The sequence below is a fragment of the Neovison vison genome, chromosome 13 (assembly GCF_020171115.1).
Source record: "Neovison vison isolate M4711 chromosome 13, ASM_NN_V1, whole genome shotgun sequence".
Classification (NCBI taxonomy): domain Eukaryota; kingdom Metazoa; phylum Chordata; class Mammalia; order Carnivora; family Mustelidae; genus Neogale; species Neogale vison.
The window spans coordinates 93,326,252-93,344,661 of record NC_058103.1 but is presented as its reverse complement, the minus strand read 5'-3'; the positions used below and the strand labels follow the sequence as shown (position 1 = coordinate 93,344,661).

General features: G+C 45.5%; 1 protein-coding gene across 1 annotated transcript in view; it reads right to left on the bottom strand.

The window, feature by feature from the left end:
- Positions 1–18,410, bottom strand: part of RYR3 (ryanodine receptor 3) — a 515,475-nt gene that overhangs the window by 88,049 nt on the left and 409,016 nt on the right. Inside the window, 12 exon segments of the mRNA XM_044230143.1 lie at positions 860–981; positions 1,999–2,066; positions 2,621–2,736; positions 5,415–5,538; positions 5,666–5,741; positions 6,861–6,923; positions 7,110–7,256; positions 8,230–8,319; positions 11,991–12,069; positions 14,314–14,477; positions 15,721–15,861; positions 17,472–17,562. Coding sequence (XP_044086078.1) covers positions 860–981; positions 1,999–2,066; positions 2,621–2,736; positions 5,415–5,538; positions 5,666–5,741; positions 6,861–6,923; positions 7,110–7,256; positions 8,230–8,319; positions 11,991–12,069; positions 14,314–14,477; positions 15,721–15,861; positions 17,472–17,562 — 1,281 coding nt within the window.

Genomic DNA, 18,410 nt, shown 5'->3' with positions numbered 1-18,410 from the left:
CTAGTGTAGGGATGAAAACAGCTCACTGTTAGCTTTGCGCTTAATAAATGTTAGCTAAATCCTGAGACTATCATCACAAGGATGGTGGTATTTAATGGGTGGGCCTTCATAAATTATCTTGTATACTGTCCACCATCAATGGCTACTAGGGAAAGACTTAACTGCTTCCATCGTAATTCTTTACTCTTTGCCATTTAGACATCTACATCATTCCCTGTCATTCTCAATCCAATCCGGAGAAGACCAGAGGCATGGTAGAACCCATCTTTTAGTCTGATCAGAAAGCAACCTCTTTGCTCTCCTCTGTCTTGAAGTATCGACATGTTATGTCTACTGCAATGAGAACAGAGGCTGGTGTTCCTGAGGAACATTTTTCTTTTGCTATTAGGAATTTAAATTGAATTGTGTTGCTCTGGATTTCAAATATCGGATCATCCACAACAGGACTTTTAAGATTGAATTCTTTAAAACAAATTTAAACTGAAAAAGCCTGATAAGAATGGGATTGAAAACAGCATTAATCTGTTTCTTCTCAATGTTGGGTGTTTGCTTGTTCAAGCTTCAGGATTGACTTTGCATTTTTTCTAAATGTTATTTCAGGATAAAAGTTGATCTGAGTATATAAATTTTTCCCAAGCCCTACTGATACCTCCAAACAGCACACTTCTCTTGGTTGCCAAAATAATTCACAGATAAATATGAATATAATTACTTTCAAAACCAACATAACCAAAACCTCTGGGCTACCAATCATTGGGCCACAGTTCATTTCTCTGAAAGAGTCACCATTCAGTCTCCAGGAATCTGGGGTTTTATACAATGCACATTGCCACCATGACTTTCTCTTTTGTAGACTCACCTGGCCACCATTTCTTTCTCCTTGTGAGAGGCATAGCCGCTGCTGCTAAGGGGCTTCAGAGGGGATGACAGGAAGTAGAGGTGGTGATTGGTGAAGTACTGGTCAACCAGTGGGAGGAGAACCTGGAAAATCCACGATAAATTAATTTCTAGGAAGCTAACCAAAGCCCCTCCTTTGGTTCCTTTGAAAAGTTCATTTCTTGTGAGCAAAGAGCCTCTGAACATAGGTCCTGGAATTTCTAGGAAACTCTACCTGGTGCATGGCAGTTTCCAACACATTTTCCTCTCATACATACCTCAAACCAGAGGCCTTAGGAATATGGGAATGGAGATGGCTACTGATGAAGGGTCGCAAGAAATATGCATATGGCTAAGTCAGCATTTTCAGGAGAATCCGGGGTACATCTGTGTTTAGTCATGCCTTCTTGGGCACAGCTTCCAATAGGATCACTTGGGGCCTGGCCTCGTACTACCAACCTTGAGCCTTCTGTCTTTGCTTCTCAGGCAGTTACCCCAAGGCCTCACACGCATTTAGTCCTCTGAGTAGGGTTCTATAGCAAAGACTGCTCACTGGTATCCAAAATCATTCTTCCCTTTTCTCTTAGCAACAGAAACCCCCATGTTTTACCTGGGCATGGGGTCACCCAGCCAGAGAATGCATTACCCAGACTCCCTGGCAGCTAGGTAGATCTAAAAATGACAGAGTTTTAGCCACTGGGAAAGAACTTCAAGCGAGAAGCAGCTTGTCTTCCTCTCTCCTTTTCCTCTTTCCCACAGATGTGGTACAGGTGAGCCCATCTGGACCACACTGACAGACAGCCAGCTTAGGAGATGGTGGAGCACTGGAAGAGGAAGTTTCTGGGTCCCTGGGATGATGGTGTGGAGCAGAATGGGCTGCCTGCCTCCTCAGACCACCCACCTGCCTGTGGACTGTTCCACAACGGAGAAACACAAGCCCATCTCATCGAAGTCACTGGAATTTCAGGTATCTTTGTGAGATGAACTTAACTTGAGCCCTAAATTGTACAGATTCTTTTTTTTTTCCAATTTATTTATTTTCAGAAAAACAGTATTCATTATTTTTTAATTGTACAGATTCTAAGAAGAAAGTAGTTTGGTTAAATGTAAGGAATCACTTACTTTGGCAAAGAATTTGATCTCCTGGTCGTGGGGAGACTTTTCTGTTTTTCCACTGCTGACAATGGCTTCTACAAAGACAAAGGTAACACAAAGTTGGCCACAGTTAAAGGAAACAAAACCCAAAATAGTCATAGCATTTTAGAAACAGAGCGGCTTTTCTGAGGGCCATGGAAGGGCCATTTGATTTCACAGAGTATCTTCTGTTTTACAAAGGACTTTCCAACAGTGCTGGTGAGTTGTTTCTCATGTCAATTCTCTCAGCTGTTTCCCTACCCTTTCCTCCACTTTAGTGATGAGAAAGCAGCTTCAGAGAGGTTGAGTCATATGCCCACAGTCACAAAGCAAAACAATGGAAGAGTTACAATAGGATGAGTTATATGAAAAATGACAAATGGCTCAATCAAACCCTGAAACCAAGGATGAATCAGATTTTTTTTTTAAAGAGGGGGACAAAATCTCAGCCATCATTTCCCCCCTCAAAACCATACGACGTCTAAATGAATCACAAACAGCTAGAGTAGGAAAGCATCATCCCTTGGTAAAGGAATACCATATTGTTTTTGAGAGTACAAAATATTAAGGGAAGCACACATTTGGGGGGGTATGTCACAATGATACTTACCCAAATGGGCAATAAACTCTTGGGCGGAATCAACATATTTCAGGATCTTCTTCAAAAATTTATAGGCAAACCTCTTTTCCATGGAGGAGGCATCCAGCTCCATATCCTTCACACCTCTAGGTTGGAAATGGGTAAACCCCAGGAAGTAACAGAGATGACTATGTGACTTAGGAGCATCAGCAATCCTATCTGTGTTTTCTTTACTTTCCAAACGTTAATGGCTATTCTGGTTTATTCAGTGACCTGATTAGTCGTCTCACTGATAACCCCTTGCACTTGGAACCTGCCTCTGGGAGCATTCAACATACCTGCGCTAAAATAAGATCTGAAAAGATTTTTCAAAATATCTTTCTCATTCATTCAACAAATATCGAGCAGGGGATCAATCAGAGAAGAAAACAAAGTCCCTGCCTCTGTGGAACCTATACGCCTGTTGTAAATAGACACACATACTACATAAACTGAAGTATAAATTGTGTGGGATGCGAGAAGCTAATTAGCCTTATGAAAAAAAGAAAAATCAAGCAGTATGAAAAGGCCCAAGAGAGGATGAACGGGGGAGGCAGTCAGTGCTGGTTTCATGGAGAGAGGACACTGCAGTAAAGGTTTGGAGAAGGTGAAGAAGTGAGCCATCTGGACAGCTGGGGAAAGAACTTTCCAGGCATATGGAGCGGTGGTGCAAAGATCCTGAGGCAGAAGCATGCATGCTGAGTTGAAGGGATATGCTAGTGTGGATGGAGGGGAAGTGAGAAGCATGAGGTGGTAGTATATCATTAGGGGCCTATGGGCCATCCTCAGAATTTGGATTTGGCTCTGAGATGGGAAGCTATGGAAAGTTCTGACCAAGGGAACAACTTACATTATAAAAGAATTACTTTAGTTGCTAGGTTTAAAACTGACTGTGGGGGATAAGGGGCCCGGGGTAGAGGCTCTTTCAGGAAAGATGGTGACGGCATGGAACGGGTGAAAAAGGGTTAGATTCTGGATATCTTTTAAAGGCAGAACGGGGTGCCTGGGTGGCTCAATGGGTTAAAGCCTCTGCCTTCAGCTCAGGTCATGATCTCAGGATCCTGGGATGGAGGCCCCGCATGGCATCGGGCTCTCTGCCCAGCAGGGGGCCTGCTTCCTCCTCTCTCTCTGCCTGCCTCTCTGCCTACTTGTGATTTCTGTCAAATAAATAAATAAAATCTTAAAAAAAAATTAAAAAAAAATAATAAAGGCAGAACCATCAGGATTTCCTGAAGGATTGGATATGGGTCAGGGGAAAAGAGCAAAGGTTTTGGCTTGAGCACCAGGAAGAATGGGCTGCCATGGAGAGATGAGGAAGCTGAGGATGGAGCAGTTCAAGAGGTGGGTGGTGGGAAATGAGTTCTCCTCCCTGATGGGCTCTCGCTTCCTCGTCTGCACACCCAAGCGCCCTCCGTGGGGTCTGGCACACGGTAATTATAGCTACTAGGATATGTTTGCTGAATTCAATGATCTTTTCCCTTTCCCTCTTATCTCCTTGAGTTCTTTTTCAGTTGTGGGAAAGAGGAATTTTTAATTTCTGTGAGCAAGTTATTTATCAGCAAATCACAGTACACATTCCCCTGGGTGTTAAGACCAGGATTAAGATGACCAAGGGAATATTTCTCAAATGCTTCCCCAGAGGCAGTCTCCTGCTGTCTGACCTTTCCTGCTTGACAATATGGCAAATAAGTTTTGTTATTTTTTCATATGGGCTATAAAAGAAAAATAGATTTTTATTTATTTTTTAATTAATTTATTTTTTGCCATTCAGTGACAAAATTCTGTAGGACACTGAAAGAAGAAACAGCAGCTGGCTCAGCAAATATTTCTTTTAGGGGGAATGGCTCTATCAGAATAGGAACACTGGCTTGTGTTTCACCCTTCAAGGGACTCAGCAAGCATGCCCCATGGAGCACAGCCCACTACCGTCATCAGACCAGCATGGAAACAGGTTCTACCTTTAAGACTTAAGCAGCTAAGGCCACACTCACTGACAACCCTCCTCTAGATAATTCTGACAGACCTAAGTCTGAGATAAAAGGTCTCAGGAATCTTGATGGACTGGAGTTGCTCCTTCCAAAGAATCAGTTCTCTTCATTCAAACACTGCTTATGTCAGTTAGGTATACTGTTGTTATTATGTAATTAAATAGTGTATAAAACAACAAGAGTGTGAAGAGGACCACTGGTTCTGTGAGAGCTAATTTGCATATTTTACAAAGGCCGGAAACTGCTTCCAAATACACGGTTTCTGAATTAGCTCTGAGGAGATAACTGTAAAAGATGGGGGAGGAAGTTGAAAAAAAAATGAAAAAGAAAAGAAAAACCCTAGAAGAATACTATACTTCTATCATTGTGTATGTGCTGTAATTCTCACTGCTCTGTAAAGCCCAAGTCCCAGAGCTTTGAGGATGCGCTATGGATATGGCTTATAACAGCAGTCGATCAAACAGCAAAGAGAAGGTCTCAGGGCCTATAGCACAAGATTTGTGAATGAATGTGTATTTTTAGGTTTCAATTTAAAATTAAATGTTTAAGGTGTATATGTATCATTTGTCATGATTTCTTTGCTATAACAAGTTTTTTAAAATGGATACTGACTGGTCCTGCTTAGGCCAGAAAAGACAGCTTCATGCTCCCAAATCAAAGTTTTCTCATTTCAAAATACTAATCGCTACCCTTCCTCTCGCGGGCTTTGCGTCAGGTGAGTAAATACCTAGAGAGGGAGAGACCACGCCCACAAGCCCACCCCCCACTTCGCTCACATCACCCAGGAGAGGACTTACCTAGAAACCACGATGCCATTCACTTGGAGGAATTTAAACAGGTCCTGTGCCTTCTCTCGGTCCCTGAACTTCTCCTTGGCTGTCAGGGTATCATATGGTACCAACAGAGGGTGACTGCCACCACCTGGGCTCCGGAAAGTGAGAGGGGACAACATATTTGGCTCTTCCTTTGCATTCCCCTCCCCAGAAAACAAACCTGCCCCCAGCTCACCTCCTGCAGGGGGCACCGGGAACTTGAGAACTTGACTCACCTTTGCTCTCCAGTTCCAGCTTCTTCTTCTTGGCCCAGATGTTGTGATAGTTTTCAGCCACGACCTCCACCATTCCCTGTGCCCCACCAAGGAGATGACGGTCAGAGAGACAGCAAGGAAGAAAAGTGTGTTCCTATCGGCCAGCCTGTTTCAAGCAGCCTTGGGAACGGAGCACCACCAAATGCTCACAGCACACTGTTGAGTGTCTCCCATCATTAATTAGTCTGCTTATACCTCTCATTGGTTTCATATTTTTCCATACACACAGAAAACAGTTCCTAATTCTGTCCTTCCCTGGTAAGTTATTGGTCCGGCAGTTTGATGTACTTCTGAGAAACACACATTTCCATCTAAAACTGCATTCTGGCGGCGCTTCCTTTGCCACAGGAGTTCAGGACTTTATTCCTGACCTGAGACAGCGAGATACTAGCAGGAGTCAAGCTACAGTCTAGAATCCCCAAAAGCCTTGAGCTGAGCGGACTAAAAACAATCACATCTTGGAGAAAAATGGCTGCAAAGATTTCTCAAAGAGAACTCATCTTTACAGCGACCTGGGATGAAGGGAGTATGTTGGAAAGAAAACTTTCTCTAAGGTCCAAAGGCTTGGTCTGATGGGCTGAGGAGTAACTGGCCTAGGCTGTAGCCTGTTTTGGCAACCAATGTGCCTGGGAGGGGAGGGGAGGGGGACGAGGCACCTTAGGACTTTGAATTTCATCCTCTAGGTTATCTGCCCCTAAATCCTGCACCACCAGGGGCCCCTGAGTGAATCCACCATGGGACACACAAGTGTCCCTATGGCTGGTGGCACCTGCTGGGACAAGGAAAGTGCTCCCACCTACAGGCTTTTCCACTGCTTTTCTCCCAGCCCTAGTTTTTCTCCTAGTTGTTAGCTCTGTGTGTTGATACAGTAATTTGCTGTGTCCTCCTTTTACTGAGGCGTTACCTATTATGATGTCCCTAGAAGAAGGGCAAAGCCTGGCCTTCTTAGAGAACTGCCTTACTCTGCTGAGACTTGCCCCATGGCTCTGGCCCAGTGTGGCTGCCTTCCAGGCTGATACTTTAGTGGTGCTATGTTCAAGGCATTCTTCCCCCGCTCACCCGCTTCTTGAAAAAAACTCTTCGAAGGATAATATGCCCCTGCACTCCGGGGATTTGGGAAAGCAAGATATGCTTCCCTGCAGGAACCAACACTGACCTGGAGCTCCCTGGAGAGCACCACGTTGGAGAGGTCCAGGGGAGCAGGGCTGTAGCTGTTGCCCTAGAGAAGCAAAGACAGAATCGCTGGGTTGGCCATGGTTTTCCTCATTCTTACCAGTATCCTGACTTCAGCTGCTGAAGATGTATTCCCAGAAGACCCTCAGGGTTCATCGTTGGTGGTCCTTGGGACCAGTTCTCTGGGGGTTCTAAGACTGGCCCAATGTTGGCCCCGGGCATGCGGTCATACCTGGCTGGCCTGGGACACGCTCCGAAGTTTCTCATTTTCCCGCTGTTGAACCAGGGCCTCTCCCTCTTTGGTCCTCTCCACAGACCAGCCCACAGCCAGCATGGTTTTCAGGGACTCCCGGGCGGGCCAGCGGTAAATTTCCTTCTCCTGGAAGAAAATCCGAGCGGAAGAGATTTGAGGCACATCCCTATACTCTGACTGGCCTGACTCCCTGCAAAGTTGGCCCCTGTGGTAGAAGGGGGTGCAGTGGGCTCCAGCCTCCTGTCCCTAGGTCAAGACGCCCTCCGCAGAATCTCCCCTGAAACACATCATCATCAGTCTTTCTGACATTTCCAAGTATGAGATCCTATACTTCCTGCCTTTAGAGGGAATGTACCAGACCCTAGTTTGTGGAGAAAGAGGAACAAGAATAGGAGAGTGACCCCTCAGGTTCTAGTAGCTGTTTAAGATGGGACTTGTGGAAGTGATCAGCACAAGGCTCTCCTCTGAGCTTTGAAAGTAGAATATTTTAGATTTAGAATTCTCTTGAGCTATACACAATTTTGCAGATGGCCAGTATCCATACAATGATACATAAGTCATGCTTTACACACGGCACAAAGCTGACGGCTTACAAAGAACTCTTACTGATCCCTAGATTGGAATTTGGAGTTGTGTTGAACCAAATTTCTCAATAATAATAACAAAAAACCCAAAAGACTTCTCCATATTTCCCTATAGCCCCTTCTCTCTACTCCCTTTGTCTGTCGTGACCAGGAGTCATTTCTATCTGGACTTCCTTCAGCAATTCAGTGCTCTCCTAGCCCTAAGTCCCTCACATCGACAGTCAAACAAAAGCCCTTCCTAGTCCTGTTGCAAATGAACTATGAATGTGCTTTGGCTCAGCCTCTAAGTGCCAAACAGTGCTTCTCCATCTGATGGGTGCTCAGAGCCAAAGAACGGAACATAAGGTGGGGCTCTTGGAAACTGGTCGTGGGCTATTGCCCACTTGGTGAGCTCCTGAGCAGTTTACTTCAACTGGAGAGTGAATTTGCCCAGAACTCCTCTGGCCATCTGAAGGAATTCCCAAGGAAGGAAAATCCGCATGGCCACTCAGTGTTACCAGAATCCAGTTTCTTACCTTTTCCGTTAATGTCTTGAAAGGCCTGATCAGTGGATGGGTCTTCACATTTTCGTCCAGGGAAATTCCGTATTTCCATCCATTCTGACTCTGTAGAAATGTTCTCAGTTCAAATATCCTTGGCATCCAAAGAGCCCTGCTGTGTGACCCAAATCCCAGCTTCTATTTTCACTGAACAAACGGAATAATGGGATGTGACAAGAGCTTGGAAATTCCCCCCCCAAAGTATCTAATTGATCCTTTCAGGCTATAAAGCTCTCTGCCCCCTAAATTGTGAACTCTGCTCCTTTATTTCTTCTTGTTTCAGCGGCTGTCCTCACTGCTTACTCGCTTGTGTTTCAGACAGAAGGAGGTTTCAAAAGACCTGAGAACAATGCTTCTCAGGTCAGCAGCATGTCATGATTACAGGCAAGGATGGAAGTCAAGGCCAAAGGCCAAAGGGGACTGGTCCTGTTGCCCACTGCCTGGAGGGGGCCGACTTGATTAGCACTGTGTGCCCGCCCATCCTAGAGCAGAACTGTAGCAATGCATGTCCCTTGGAGTCATGGAAGTTTAAGAGTTTCAAAATTCATTCAACAAACATCAGTGGAATGCCTGCTATAGTAGGTGGCGGACTCTGTCCCGGGCACTGTGGATAGAGAGGTAAGTTAGAGCCCCCAGTGGCCATAACCTCACAGCCCAAAGTCTCCTGGCTGGTTTTTCTCAATCTCCACTTCTACAGACTTATTAGCGTGTCTCTTTCTCAAGCTTCTGTTCCTTCTCCAGAGCACATTCTCCCTGGTAGACGAAATCCAGGCCCATGGTCCACAAGTGGACTAATTTCAAATCAGTATTCCAGCCCAGATGTCTTCCCTAATTTCCAAACTTATTTAAGCTCGGCTTGGATGCCACAGTTACCTCCTCACATGCCTGAAGCAGAACCTGGCATTTCACTCTTCTTGGGGGGGCCCCGTCTTAGTCTCCCTGCATTTCGGCAAATGGCACCAGCGTACGCTCACTTTCCAAGCCAGACATGTGGCAATCTTCCTTGATGCCCCCTTCTCTGCACCCTCTCACATGTGTTCAACTTCCCAGACCTGTTCATTTGCCTGCCTCTCCCTAGTTTCTGGGCCAGTGTTTTAGCTCTGGCCACCATCAGCTCTCACCTGGATTACCGTAACAGCCTCCACACGGTCTCCCTGCCTCCAGTCTTGCCATCTCTCCGTGGACTCCATTTTCTATGTGACCCTCAGGTGAGATTTATAAAATCACCCGGATCAGGGCACTCTGCTGCGTTAAGATTTTCTGACTCCCAGCTGTCATAATGGTAAAACCCAAACTCCACAGCTTCTAAAGCTATCATGAGATCTTGCTGACTTTCTAGACTCATTTTTCACCCTTCTTCCTCTGCTCTACTCTGTGATCCCACCATGTTGAACTATGGTTCTCCAAGGCCACCAGGCACACACACTCTCTCTCTCTCTCTCCCTCTCTCTCTCTCTCTCTCTCATCTCTGCTTGCATCTGCTGCTCCCACGGACTGCAGTACATTTGTTTCCCTGGGCCTGGATAATGACCCATCCCTCCTCATACAGTACAGATGTCACCAACTCACAGAAGCATTCCTGGACCCTTACTATTGACTTAGGGACTCCTCTTACAGGTTATGTGCTCTAACCCGGTGCTCCTGACCACTGCAAGCTAAACCACCTGTATGATGACTGGCTTCATCTGTTCACTCCACCAGACCGTGAGGCTCTTGTAGGCAGGGGAGAATACTCTTTCCTTTGCTAGATAGTCAATGCCCACTAGACAATGGTGAGCAAACATGTTCCCTTATAAATGTGGAGCTTACGGTCTAGTGGGAGAGGGAGAGAGACTGACCACATACCACATCAGGAGAGGCACAGTTGATAACTGGCATCACTGTGTAATTCTTATAAATATATTAAAGTGCTATAAAAACACTATGAAGGAAATGGGTAGGAGGCTAAGAAGGCCTACATCTGAGAAATCTGGGAATGGGGTACATTAGGAATTCACACTGAGATGGGTAGTTGAAGGATGAACTGGTGACCGGCGTTGGCATGTGCGGATGCAGATGGGGATCTGGTTCAGGGTGAGAAGGGGCTCATGGGGAGTGTGTGGGAGTGTGTGTGTGTGTGAGACAGAGACAGAGAGGAACAGACAGAGATACTAAAAGAAGGGGATGTGGCTGTAGGGCAGAGGGCAGAGGGAGGGATGGGGCTGGAGATGGCAGCAGAGGCCAGATGAGATAGTGTCTGCTGTCAAGCCACGTTTAAGATTTTGGCCTTTGTATTAAAAATGGTCTGAAGCTATTGAAGGATTTTAACAAGGAGAAGGACTGGGCTGGGAAACAGTGGTAGAATAGGACTCAATCTGCATACTGAAACTAGTACTTGCCAACAGCATAAAGAACAGAACAGACAAAATGCACGTGGGCAGACTGGTTAGGATGTTATCACCAGCATCTGGGCCAAGGATGACTGTAGCTTGGACTAGAGCCATGGCAGAGATAGAGACCTACACAAATGTGAGAGGGACTAAGGAGGTAAAATCCACATGGCTTAGTGAGAGACTGGCTGTTGCTATCAGTTCATGGAGGTATCCCTTTCCCCTAATCCCTAGGCTGGCCAAATGGGCGTACTGATCCTTCGAGAGCAGGGGTCAGCAAACTAGAGCAAACTGGCTTGCCTTTCAGCCAAGCACTGTTGTAGAATTGGTTTTTTTGGGGACACAAGCACACTCTTGTGTGTCCCCTCCCACTACTGCTGTGTGGCAACAGCAGAGATGGGTGGTTGTATCAGAGACCGCCCAGCCCACAAAGCCTAAAATGTTTACTATCTGGCCCTTTACAGAAGAAGTGTGCCAAGCCCTGTTCTAGAATCATGAGGCACGAGCTCACTCTACAGTTAACAAGGCTTGTTGTTATCATCAGTCCCAAACAGAAACTGATCAAAGAATAAAGGCAGACCCCAGATCAATACAGAGGCTGAGCCAGCGGATCAAGGTGTCTCCGCTCCAGGGCACACGGCTCTGAGGTGGTTTTCTGTGGCTTCGTAGAGGACCTGGCTTCCTAGTTCTGCACCGGAAGCCGCAGCTGAGCAATGGCCCCAATTCTTCCCTGGCTGCCCACAGGAATCCTGGATGGCTTTGGCACAGGCCTCCCACTTCGCCTGCCAGCATTAAAGGGCTGACAGAGCAATTAAACTCATTAAGCAGCCTGACCTCATGTGGTGAGGAATTTTAAACACCAGATGGACAGGCTGATTAATAAGGGAGTGTCTAGAAATTCTACCGATGCCGCCATGGGAAGATAGTGTGTCATCCCTAGAATAAAATTCAGTCTGCTGGCAAAATGCGAGGGCAAGGCTTCAGTTTTATTTCCGCTTTTCCAAGGGTACATTCCAAGAAAAAAAATAATGAAAGCTTCCTGCCCTGCATTACGCGTTGACGTCAAAACCACGCAAGCATGTGCTTGGAGCAAACCCCAGAAAATGCAATGTTTAGAAAGGAGTTAACGCTCCCGGAATCAATCATTTTCTTAAGAAGTACAAAAAGCAATACTAGCCCTTGCTGCTGCCTATTTCTCTAACCTCCACCACCCTGGGAAATTGCTGCTCAGTAATAATGAATGCTCTTGGCACAGCCAGTCCATCACTGAGACAAATCAGGCAGATTTCCAGAATTGGACCCTTTAATGTTGTTGGGCTGTTCCCACCCCACCCCCCCGACAATTGTCAGTTGGATGATAATCCCTACCTTGTCACAGGCCCATTTATCATGTGAATGCTCCGCATACTTGGTGACGATGTATTCCCATTTTTCAGGCAAGGAGAAACTGTGAAATGAGGAAAAAAACAAAACAAAACAAAAACAAAAAAACCCACCACATTACGACCTCCCCAAGCAATTGAGCTGGATGTATGGTGAAGACAGCCAGCACCAGCAATCCCCGGTCAGAGGCTGGATTGCTGCCCCAAAGCCAAAGTTGGATTCCCAACAGTGAACTTCTGTGTGGAAGGATGGCATGTACACACTGGGCCACACACATACACACCCTATCTCATCAGAGGACGTCCCTGCAGGAGCTCAGCTGCACAGGTTACCTCCTTCCAGCTGCTCCACGTGCCCTTGGCTTCCAGAGACCCACCCTGGCTCCTGGGCCACACCAGTTCAGGTGAGACAGGGAGAATCCCTTTATCCAAAGACCCTGCCTTTCACCCCATCACTCCAATCTGGGAATGCCAGAAAGGCATAGGTAGAAGAGCAGATATTACAAAATAGTGGCGGTCGTCAACATTTTTGGATGCAATGACTCATGTTTAAATATTAGAATGTGGTTCGGAGGGCAGACATCTGTTCCTTTGAGAAACAAGTCTTACATTGCACAGAGTCTTACATGAATAGTCACCAAGAACGGGCATACGACTAGGCCAATCAGACTCACTGTCCCTGGCATCGGAATCTGAATTTTGAGATGTTTGAGACTAAGGCAGCAAACTCTTCCAGCTGATTCATCCAATGGAGATCCTACTGGAAGGTTCTTCATTTCACTCTGCCTTGTTTCCTGTCCTTCCTGAGGCCTGGTTAGTCAGCTTTTCGCTAGTTTTGATACTAAGTCACTGAATCCTTGCAATAAGGTGATTCTCTGCTTAACTTATAGCTCTGGTCACTCATATTACTCAAAGAACCATACTGGTGCCAGAGGTATATGTGAAGAAATCGGAACTCTCAAAATAACGTGGAACCATGAACATCATTAGCAAACAGCTACTCTAGTGTTTATGAAGGCATCCAGGTTACTAATACCATCTGTCATCCTCCAGCACATTTACATTTGCACAAGGTGAAGTTCTCCAAAGTCAACGTCTGCCTTCTCTTGGGCCCTAGCCTTGTGATTTGCCAGGCCCCTTACCTCTTCTTTATGGTAGGTTCCATTCTGTTTCCCTCCATCCCCTCAGCTCAAGGTTCCAGCTGATGGAATGTGGACTTAATTTTCCCAAAGATGAATTTTATACATTATCAAAGGTGATAGTCCCTAGGAATGGCTCCTATAATGCCTGTCATATGAGAACTGTTGCCACAAAACACAAGTCCTAGGGGCTCATACAGGAGGTCTTGCTTTCCCAGCTCTACCTAAAGCATTTTTAGAGTTCTTCATTTAAAATGCACCTAGAGGGCGCCTGCGTGGCTCAGTTGGTTAAGTGACTGCCTTCGGCTCAGGACCATGATCCTGGAGTCCCGGAATCGAGTCCCACATTGGGCTCCCTGCTCAGTGGGAAGTCTCCTTCTCCTTCTGACTTTCCCTGCTCTTGTGATCTCTCTCTCATTCTCTCTCTCTCAAATAAATAAAATCTTAAAAAAAAATAAAATAGAGATGAAGACTGCATGACCTGTAATACATCGTCGTAACTAGGAAAAAGCTGTAACAAGACAAAATTGAGTCTATGTTGCCCAATATTTTATCTGTGGCCTAGCCATTACCAGGGAGGAATGCTGGAGAACCAGAAGGATGGAGGAAAAGACATTATTATAAGGTTATTCCAAAATTCCAACAAAATTCCAGCATGGCAATGAGTGGGTCCAGTCTTTCAAATAAGGACCCCATGTTGTTCTGTACTCATACCCCGAGGTCTTACTGGAATTCAGCTGAGTGTTATTTATAGAGTTGTTTTGATGTACGATGCTATTAGAACAATAGAGGTCTAATTCACAAAGAATGAAGATTTTGTCAAAAAACTCATTAATAAATTAATTGCATCATTTGTCAGGGCGAGTCTTGCAATGCCTCAGGCAACATTTACTTGTGGAGAACATTCATCTCTTATAATAAATAAACCACCCCCCAAAAGAAAGCCCAGAACATAATAATACAGTATATAATCAGATATGGATGGATGAGACCTTCAGGAGTTGAGGACAAAATCCAGTGCGTGATGTGACTTGTGGTGTTAAGGGAAATGATCAGCAGTGGTGGCTGGAGGGAAGGAAGGAAAGTTTACATTTCTTGCCACCTTCTGAAAGAGAAACACTGGCCACTGCACAAGATAAAGGACCAGCTAAGAGAGGATTCTGGACTCACTTCATGGTGTTGATGGGTTTGGGGTCAAAGTTGCCATCCGCATCCACTGAGATCTGCTTCTCCAACGTGGCTGAGATTCTGGTGTCTAAATAATCTGGTGGCAGGGCCCCCGCTATAGCACTGAGACAAGGAAGGGCCATTCGGAAAAGGTCTGGGTCATACTTCTGTGAAGAAAGACAAAGGCCATGTTAGTATAGAGATGAGAACCAGAGCTACCCACGCAGAACCATTCAACAATCAGCTGAAAAAAATTAACACGCTTGCACTTGCCCAGTTAACCAAAATGAGGAATATGTAAATCCTTGGATACTTTCTGGGGGAAACTGAGTGATCCTTGCAGGATGAAACGACGACCTGCAAAGCCCTCAAGTCATCATTGCTTTAAGTTGAAAAACCTTAAATTGAGGTTTAAATTGTTATCTCCCAAATAGTTAATTGCAAGTGTATCTAAGGGTTGGAGTGGTCTATAAACTTATCTGCTATAGATGGTTATAGAAACTGACCCAACCTATGACTGGATTGGGCAGAAGCACCTCTGCAAGTCCCCTCACGAGCTGATATGGGTCTTACGTTGGTATCACCAGCAGAAGCTCAGTATCGCATCCACTCTCTCTTGAATGGGGCCCAGAAGAAATTTCAGATAACATGGGGTGAGGAGCAGCTTCTGATCTACTCATACTAGACCAAAGGAACACTGGAATGAAGAAAGTTTAAGTGCAGGCGAACAGCGACTGCAGCTATACACGTGCTCCAGACTTGGGTGAGAAGACCAGACCAACTCCTTTCCACCTTTAAAGTCGATGACCTCAGAAATCTAAACAACCTGGGTTAAGGGGAGTGGAGGCAAGTGTGAGAGTCTGAACTTACTTCGCTCAGACTCTGCAGAGGCTTGGGATTCAGAGGCCTGCCATTTTCACTCAACTTCCCCCTCAAACGAGTAGCTGTGAAGAACCTTCCCCAGAATGGCATGCGGTCTTCTGGAAAATCCCATGTCTCAACCTCGCATAAGTTGTTAGGGTTTCTCCTCTATACCTGAACTTGGTAGAGGCTGGCTAACAGGGGCCACACAATGTCAGAAGGAGAGGAGTGGGGCGGCATGTAAGTCAAGACTGAACCTAGGACATATTTTTCTAATTTACTCTGCGAGTCCTTCTCCCATGTATCAGCCTTGTGAGTCTGGCAACATCAACTGTTCTGAGACTTTTCCTCACCTGTGAAATGACGATTAGCAGAGTTCCTATTCCAGAACATTGGGAGTTAAGGATGGTGTAATATGCTTATGGAGTAATTGGCACTGTCCCTAGCAGGTGGCAAAGGCTGATAATATTAGCTATCGTTATGCATAGGCATTGATTATTCCCTGGTTATCAAGGCCCCCCCTCTTTGTTTGGGAAGTACTGCCATTACCTTATGGGAAAGGGAGTCGAAAATCCCCCAGAAGAGCTTCTCCGTCAGGTGCAATTCTTCTTCCACAGCTAGCCCGTAGCTCCCCCATCCTGAAGGCAGACAGTAATACTTCCAGCACTGTTCATAGTGATTTGTCAGAAGCTGGGAGGTTGAACAGGATTGTACCAGTGAGTGGGGCAGAGAAGTTCCACAGGCGTCCGCACCATGCAGGGAAGAACAGAATAGCAAACAGCCAACATGAGAGTGAAACCAACTGCTGAACCAGCTGCGTGAGCTACAGAGAGGCCCCTGGACACTACTGGGAATGGGCCGCTTTCCTGCCTGATGAGCTCTAGCCTGAGCTGAATCCGCCTGTAATTCTTGTGCCTCCTAATACGCCCCTCCCAGTTGGAAAATGGAGAGAAACTGTTTCTACTTCCAACGAGAAAAAACCTTCCAGGCACTTGAAGGTGGGAAGAACGCCTTCTGAGACATTTGTTTATAAATCTAGAAGATTATCAGTGATGCTGCTATGGGAATGATGGGAGCATGTGGTGGGTCTCAATATTTTCTCTACATTGAGTTCTGCCCATGGCTTTCCTTGCTTTTCTCTTGAGGCTTCTGACGGCTCGACCCTGTTACCAGAGTTCCACATGTGGCCAGCAGAGGGCAGAAGTACAGCGCCAATGGTCCCATCCCAGCAGGTGGGATCCACATCTTCTAAGAAAAGTCCTGTTGGTCTAAGACATAAAGGTGAGCTCACTGAATGCTATTGATGCCGCTTCCTCAGGAGCCAGAATCCAGCTGACTGTACAGGCCTGCTGAGGAAGCAATGCCAAGTTGAACTGTGAAAACCATGGTTTTCAGCTAAAACACTTATTGGGATTAAGATTCGAGAGAACAAGCCCTTGGAGGGCAGTGGAATCTCTGACAATATACAAGCTGTTTTCTGCTGGGCACGGAGACAGAGTATGGAACTAAAGGATTCTGGGCATTCTGTTTATCCCAGTAAAGTGCATCTTGAAATCCTTGCTTAGACTATTTCTGAGAAGAAGGAAAAGTTCTGTTAAGTCACCAGGTGGCAGAATTTTCAGATGTGGCTGGCCACGGCTGACACAATGAACATGCAAATACAGCAGGTGCCTCTTAGGTAAAATCTAAAAAACATGGTTCTCTTGGGTGGGCAGCTGATTGTGGTGCACTCCCACTCAGACCCAGATGCTCCCTGTGCTGGTGATAAAACTCTTGTAATTTATGAGAAAATCATCAAGGAGACGACAGATAGCTCTGTGACTGTACTTTCCATTAGTAAAGGAAAACAGGGATAAGAGTAAAAAACAAAAAAGAGGGACTGTTATAGAGGAATAAAGAAGGCACTAGACAGTATGGATTAGTTCTATAAGTTCTTAGGATCTATACTTGAATGAATAATCACCAAGTCTTCAAAGCTCTGACATTGAAGATATTTTGAAAACCTAATTAAGGTACAAAGTGCAAAAATCCAAGTCCCCCCCCATTAATTTCTGTTAACTAACTGACTAACATTTAGTCAGTGGAAAGCAATTAAAGAAAATTGGAGCGTTAATGATTTACTCTCTGCAACCCAGACAAGAAGGGGTTTGATAGGGTGGGTTGTATCTTGCTAGCCCTCAGCTTAAGAAAGTCACATCCATTTAATGTGTCTTTTGCTCCCCCAGTTGTGAAGACTTCACATTTTGCAAGGCAAGTCTCCATGCCATGGATGGTGTTTCTGTTAAAGTGAGGAGGTTCACCTTAAGGGGCATTTTGCAGTACTCGTTGAGCTGTGGCACATCAAAAACCAGACGTCGCAGGAGCTGCTGTAACATGGAAGGCCTCAAGTGACTGCAGTGTGAAATAAAAACAGAGAGATCAAGTTAAAAAAATGATAATAAAGGAAGGAAGGAAGAATGAAAAAAGAAACACTCATCCATAACCATACATCAGAGCTAAGCCACTGAATACTTAGCTCCTAAAGTAAGATCTTGGGTAAATCACAGCAGTGATAACACACTTTAAAAAGGGAGTACAGGGGGCACCTGGGTGGCTCAGTGGGTTAAAGCCACTGCCTTCAGCTCAGGTCATGATCTCAGTGTCCTGGGATCGAGCCTTACACCGGGCTCTCTACTCAGCAGGGAGCCTGCTTCCCCCCACCTCTCTGCCTGCCTCTCTGCCTACTTGTGATCTCTGTCGAATAAATAAATAAAATCTTAAAAATAAAGAAGGCGGTGGGGTTATGGACATTGGGGAGGGTATGTGCTTTGGTGAGTGCTGTGAAGTGTGTAAACCTGGCGATTCACAGACCTGTATCCCTGGGGATAAAAATATATATTTATAAAAAATAAAAAAAATTATTAAAAAAAAAAAGTGAGTACAGTTGACCCTTGAACAACATGGCAGTTAGGAGTACTGACCCCTCCCCCACTCAGCCAAAAATCCATGTATAACTTTTCAGGGTGCCTGGGTGGCACCATTGGTTAAGTGTCCAACTCAATTTTGGATCAGGTCATGATCTCAGGGTCATGAGATTGAGCTCCCTGTCGGACTCTGTGCTCAGTGGGAGTCTGCTTGAGATTCTCTCTATACCTTAGTGCTCCCCCCCACAACTCTCCCTCTCAAATAAATAAATCTTTAAAAAAAAATCCATGTATAACTTTTGACTCTCTCCAAAACTTTACTCATAGTCCACTGGT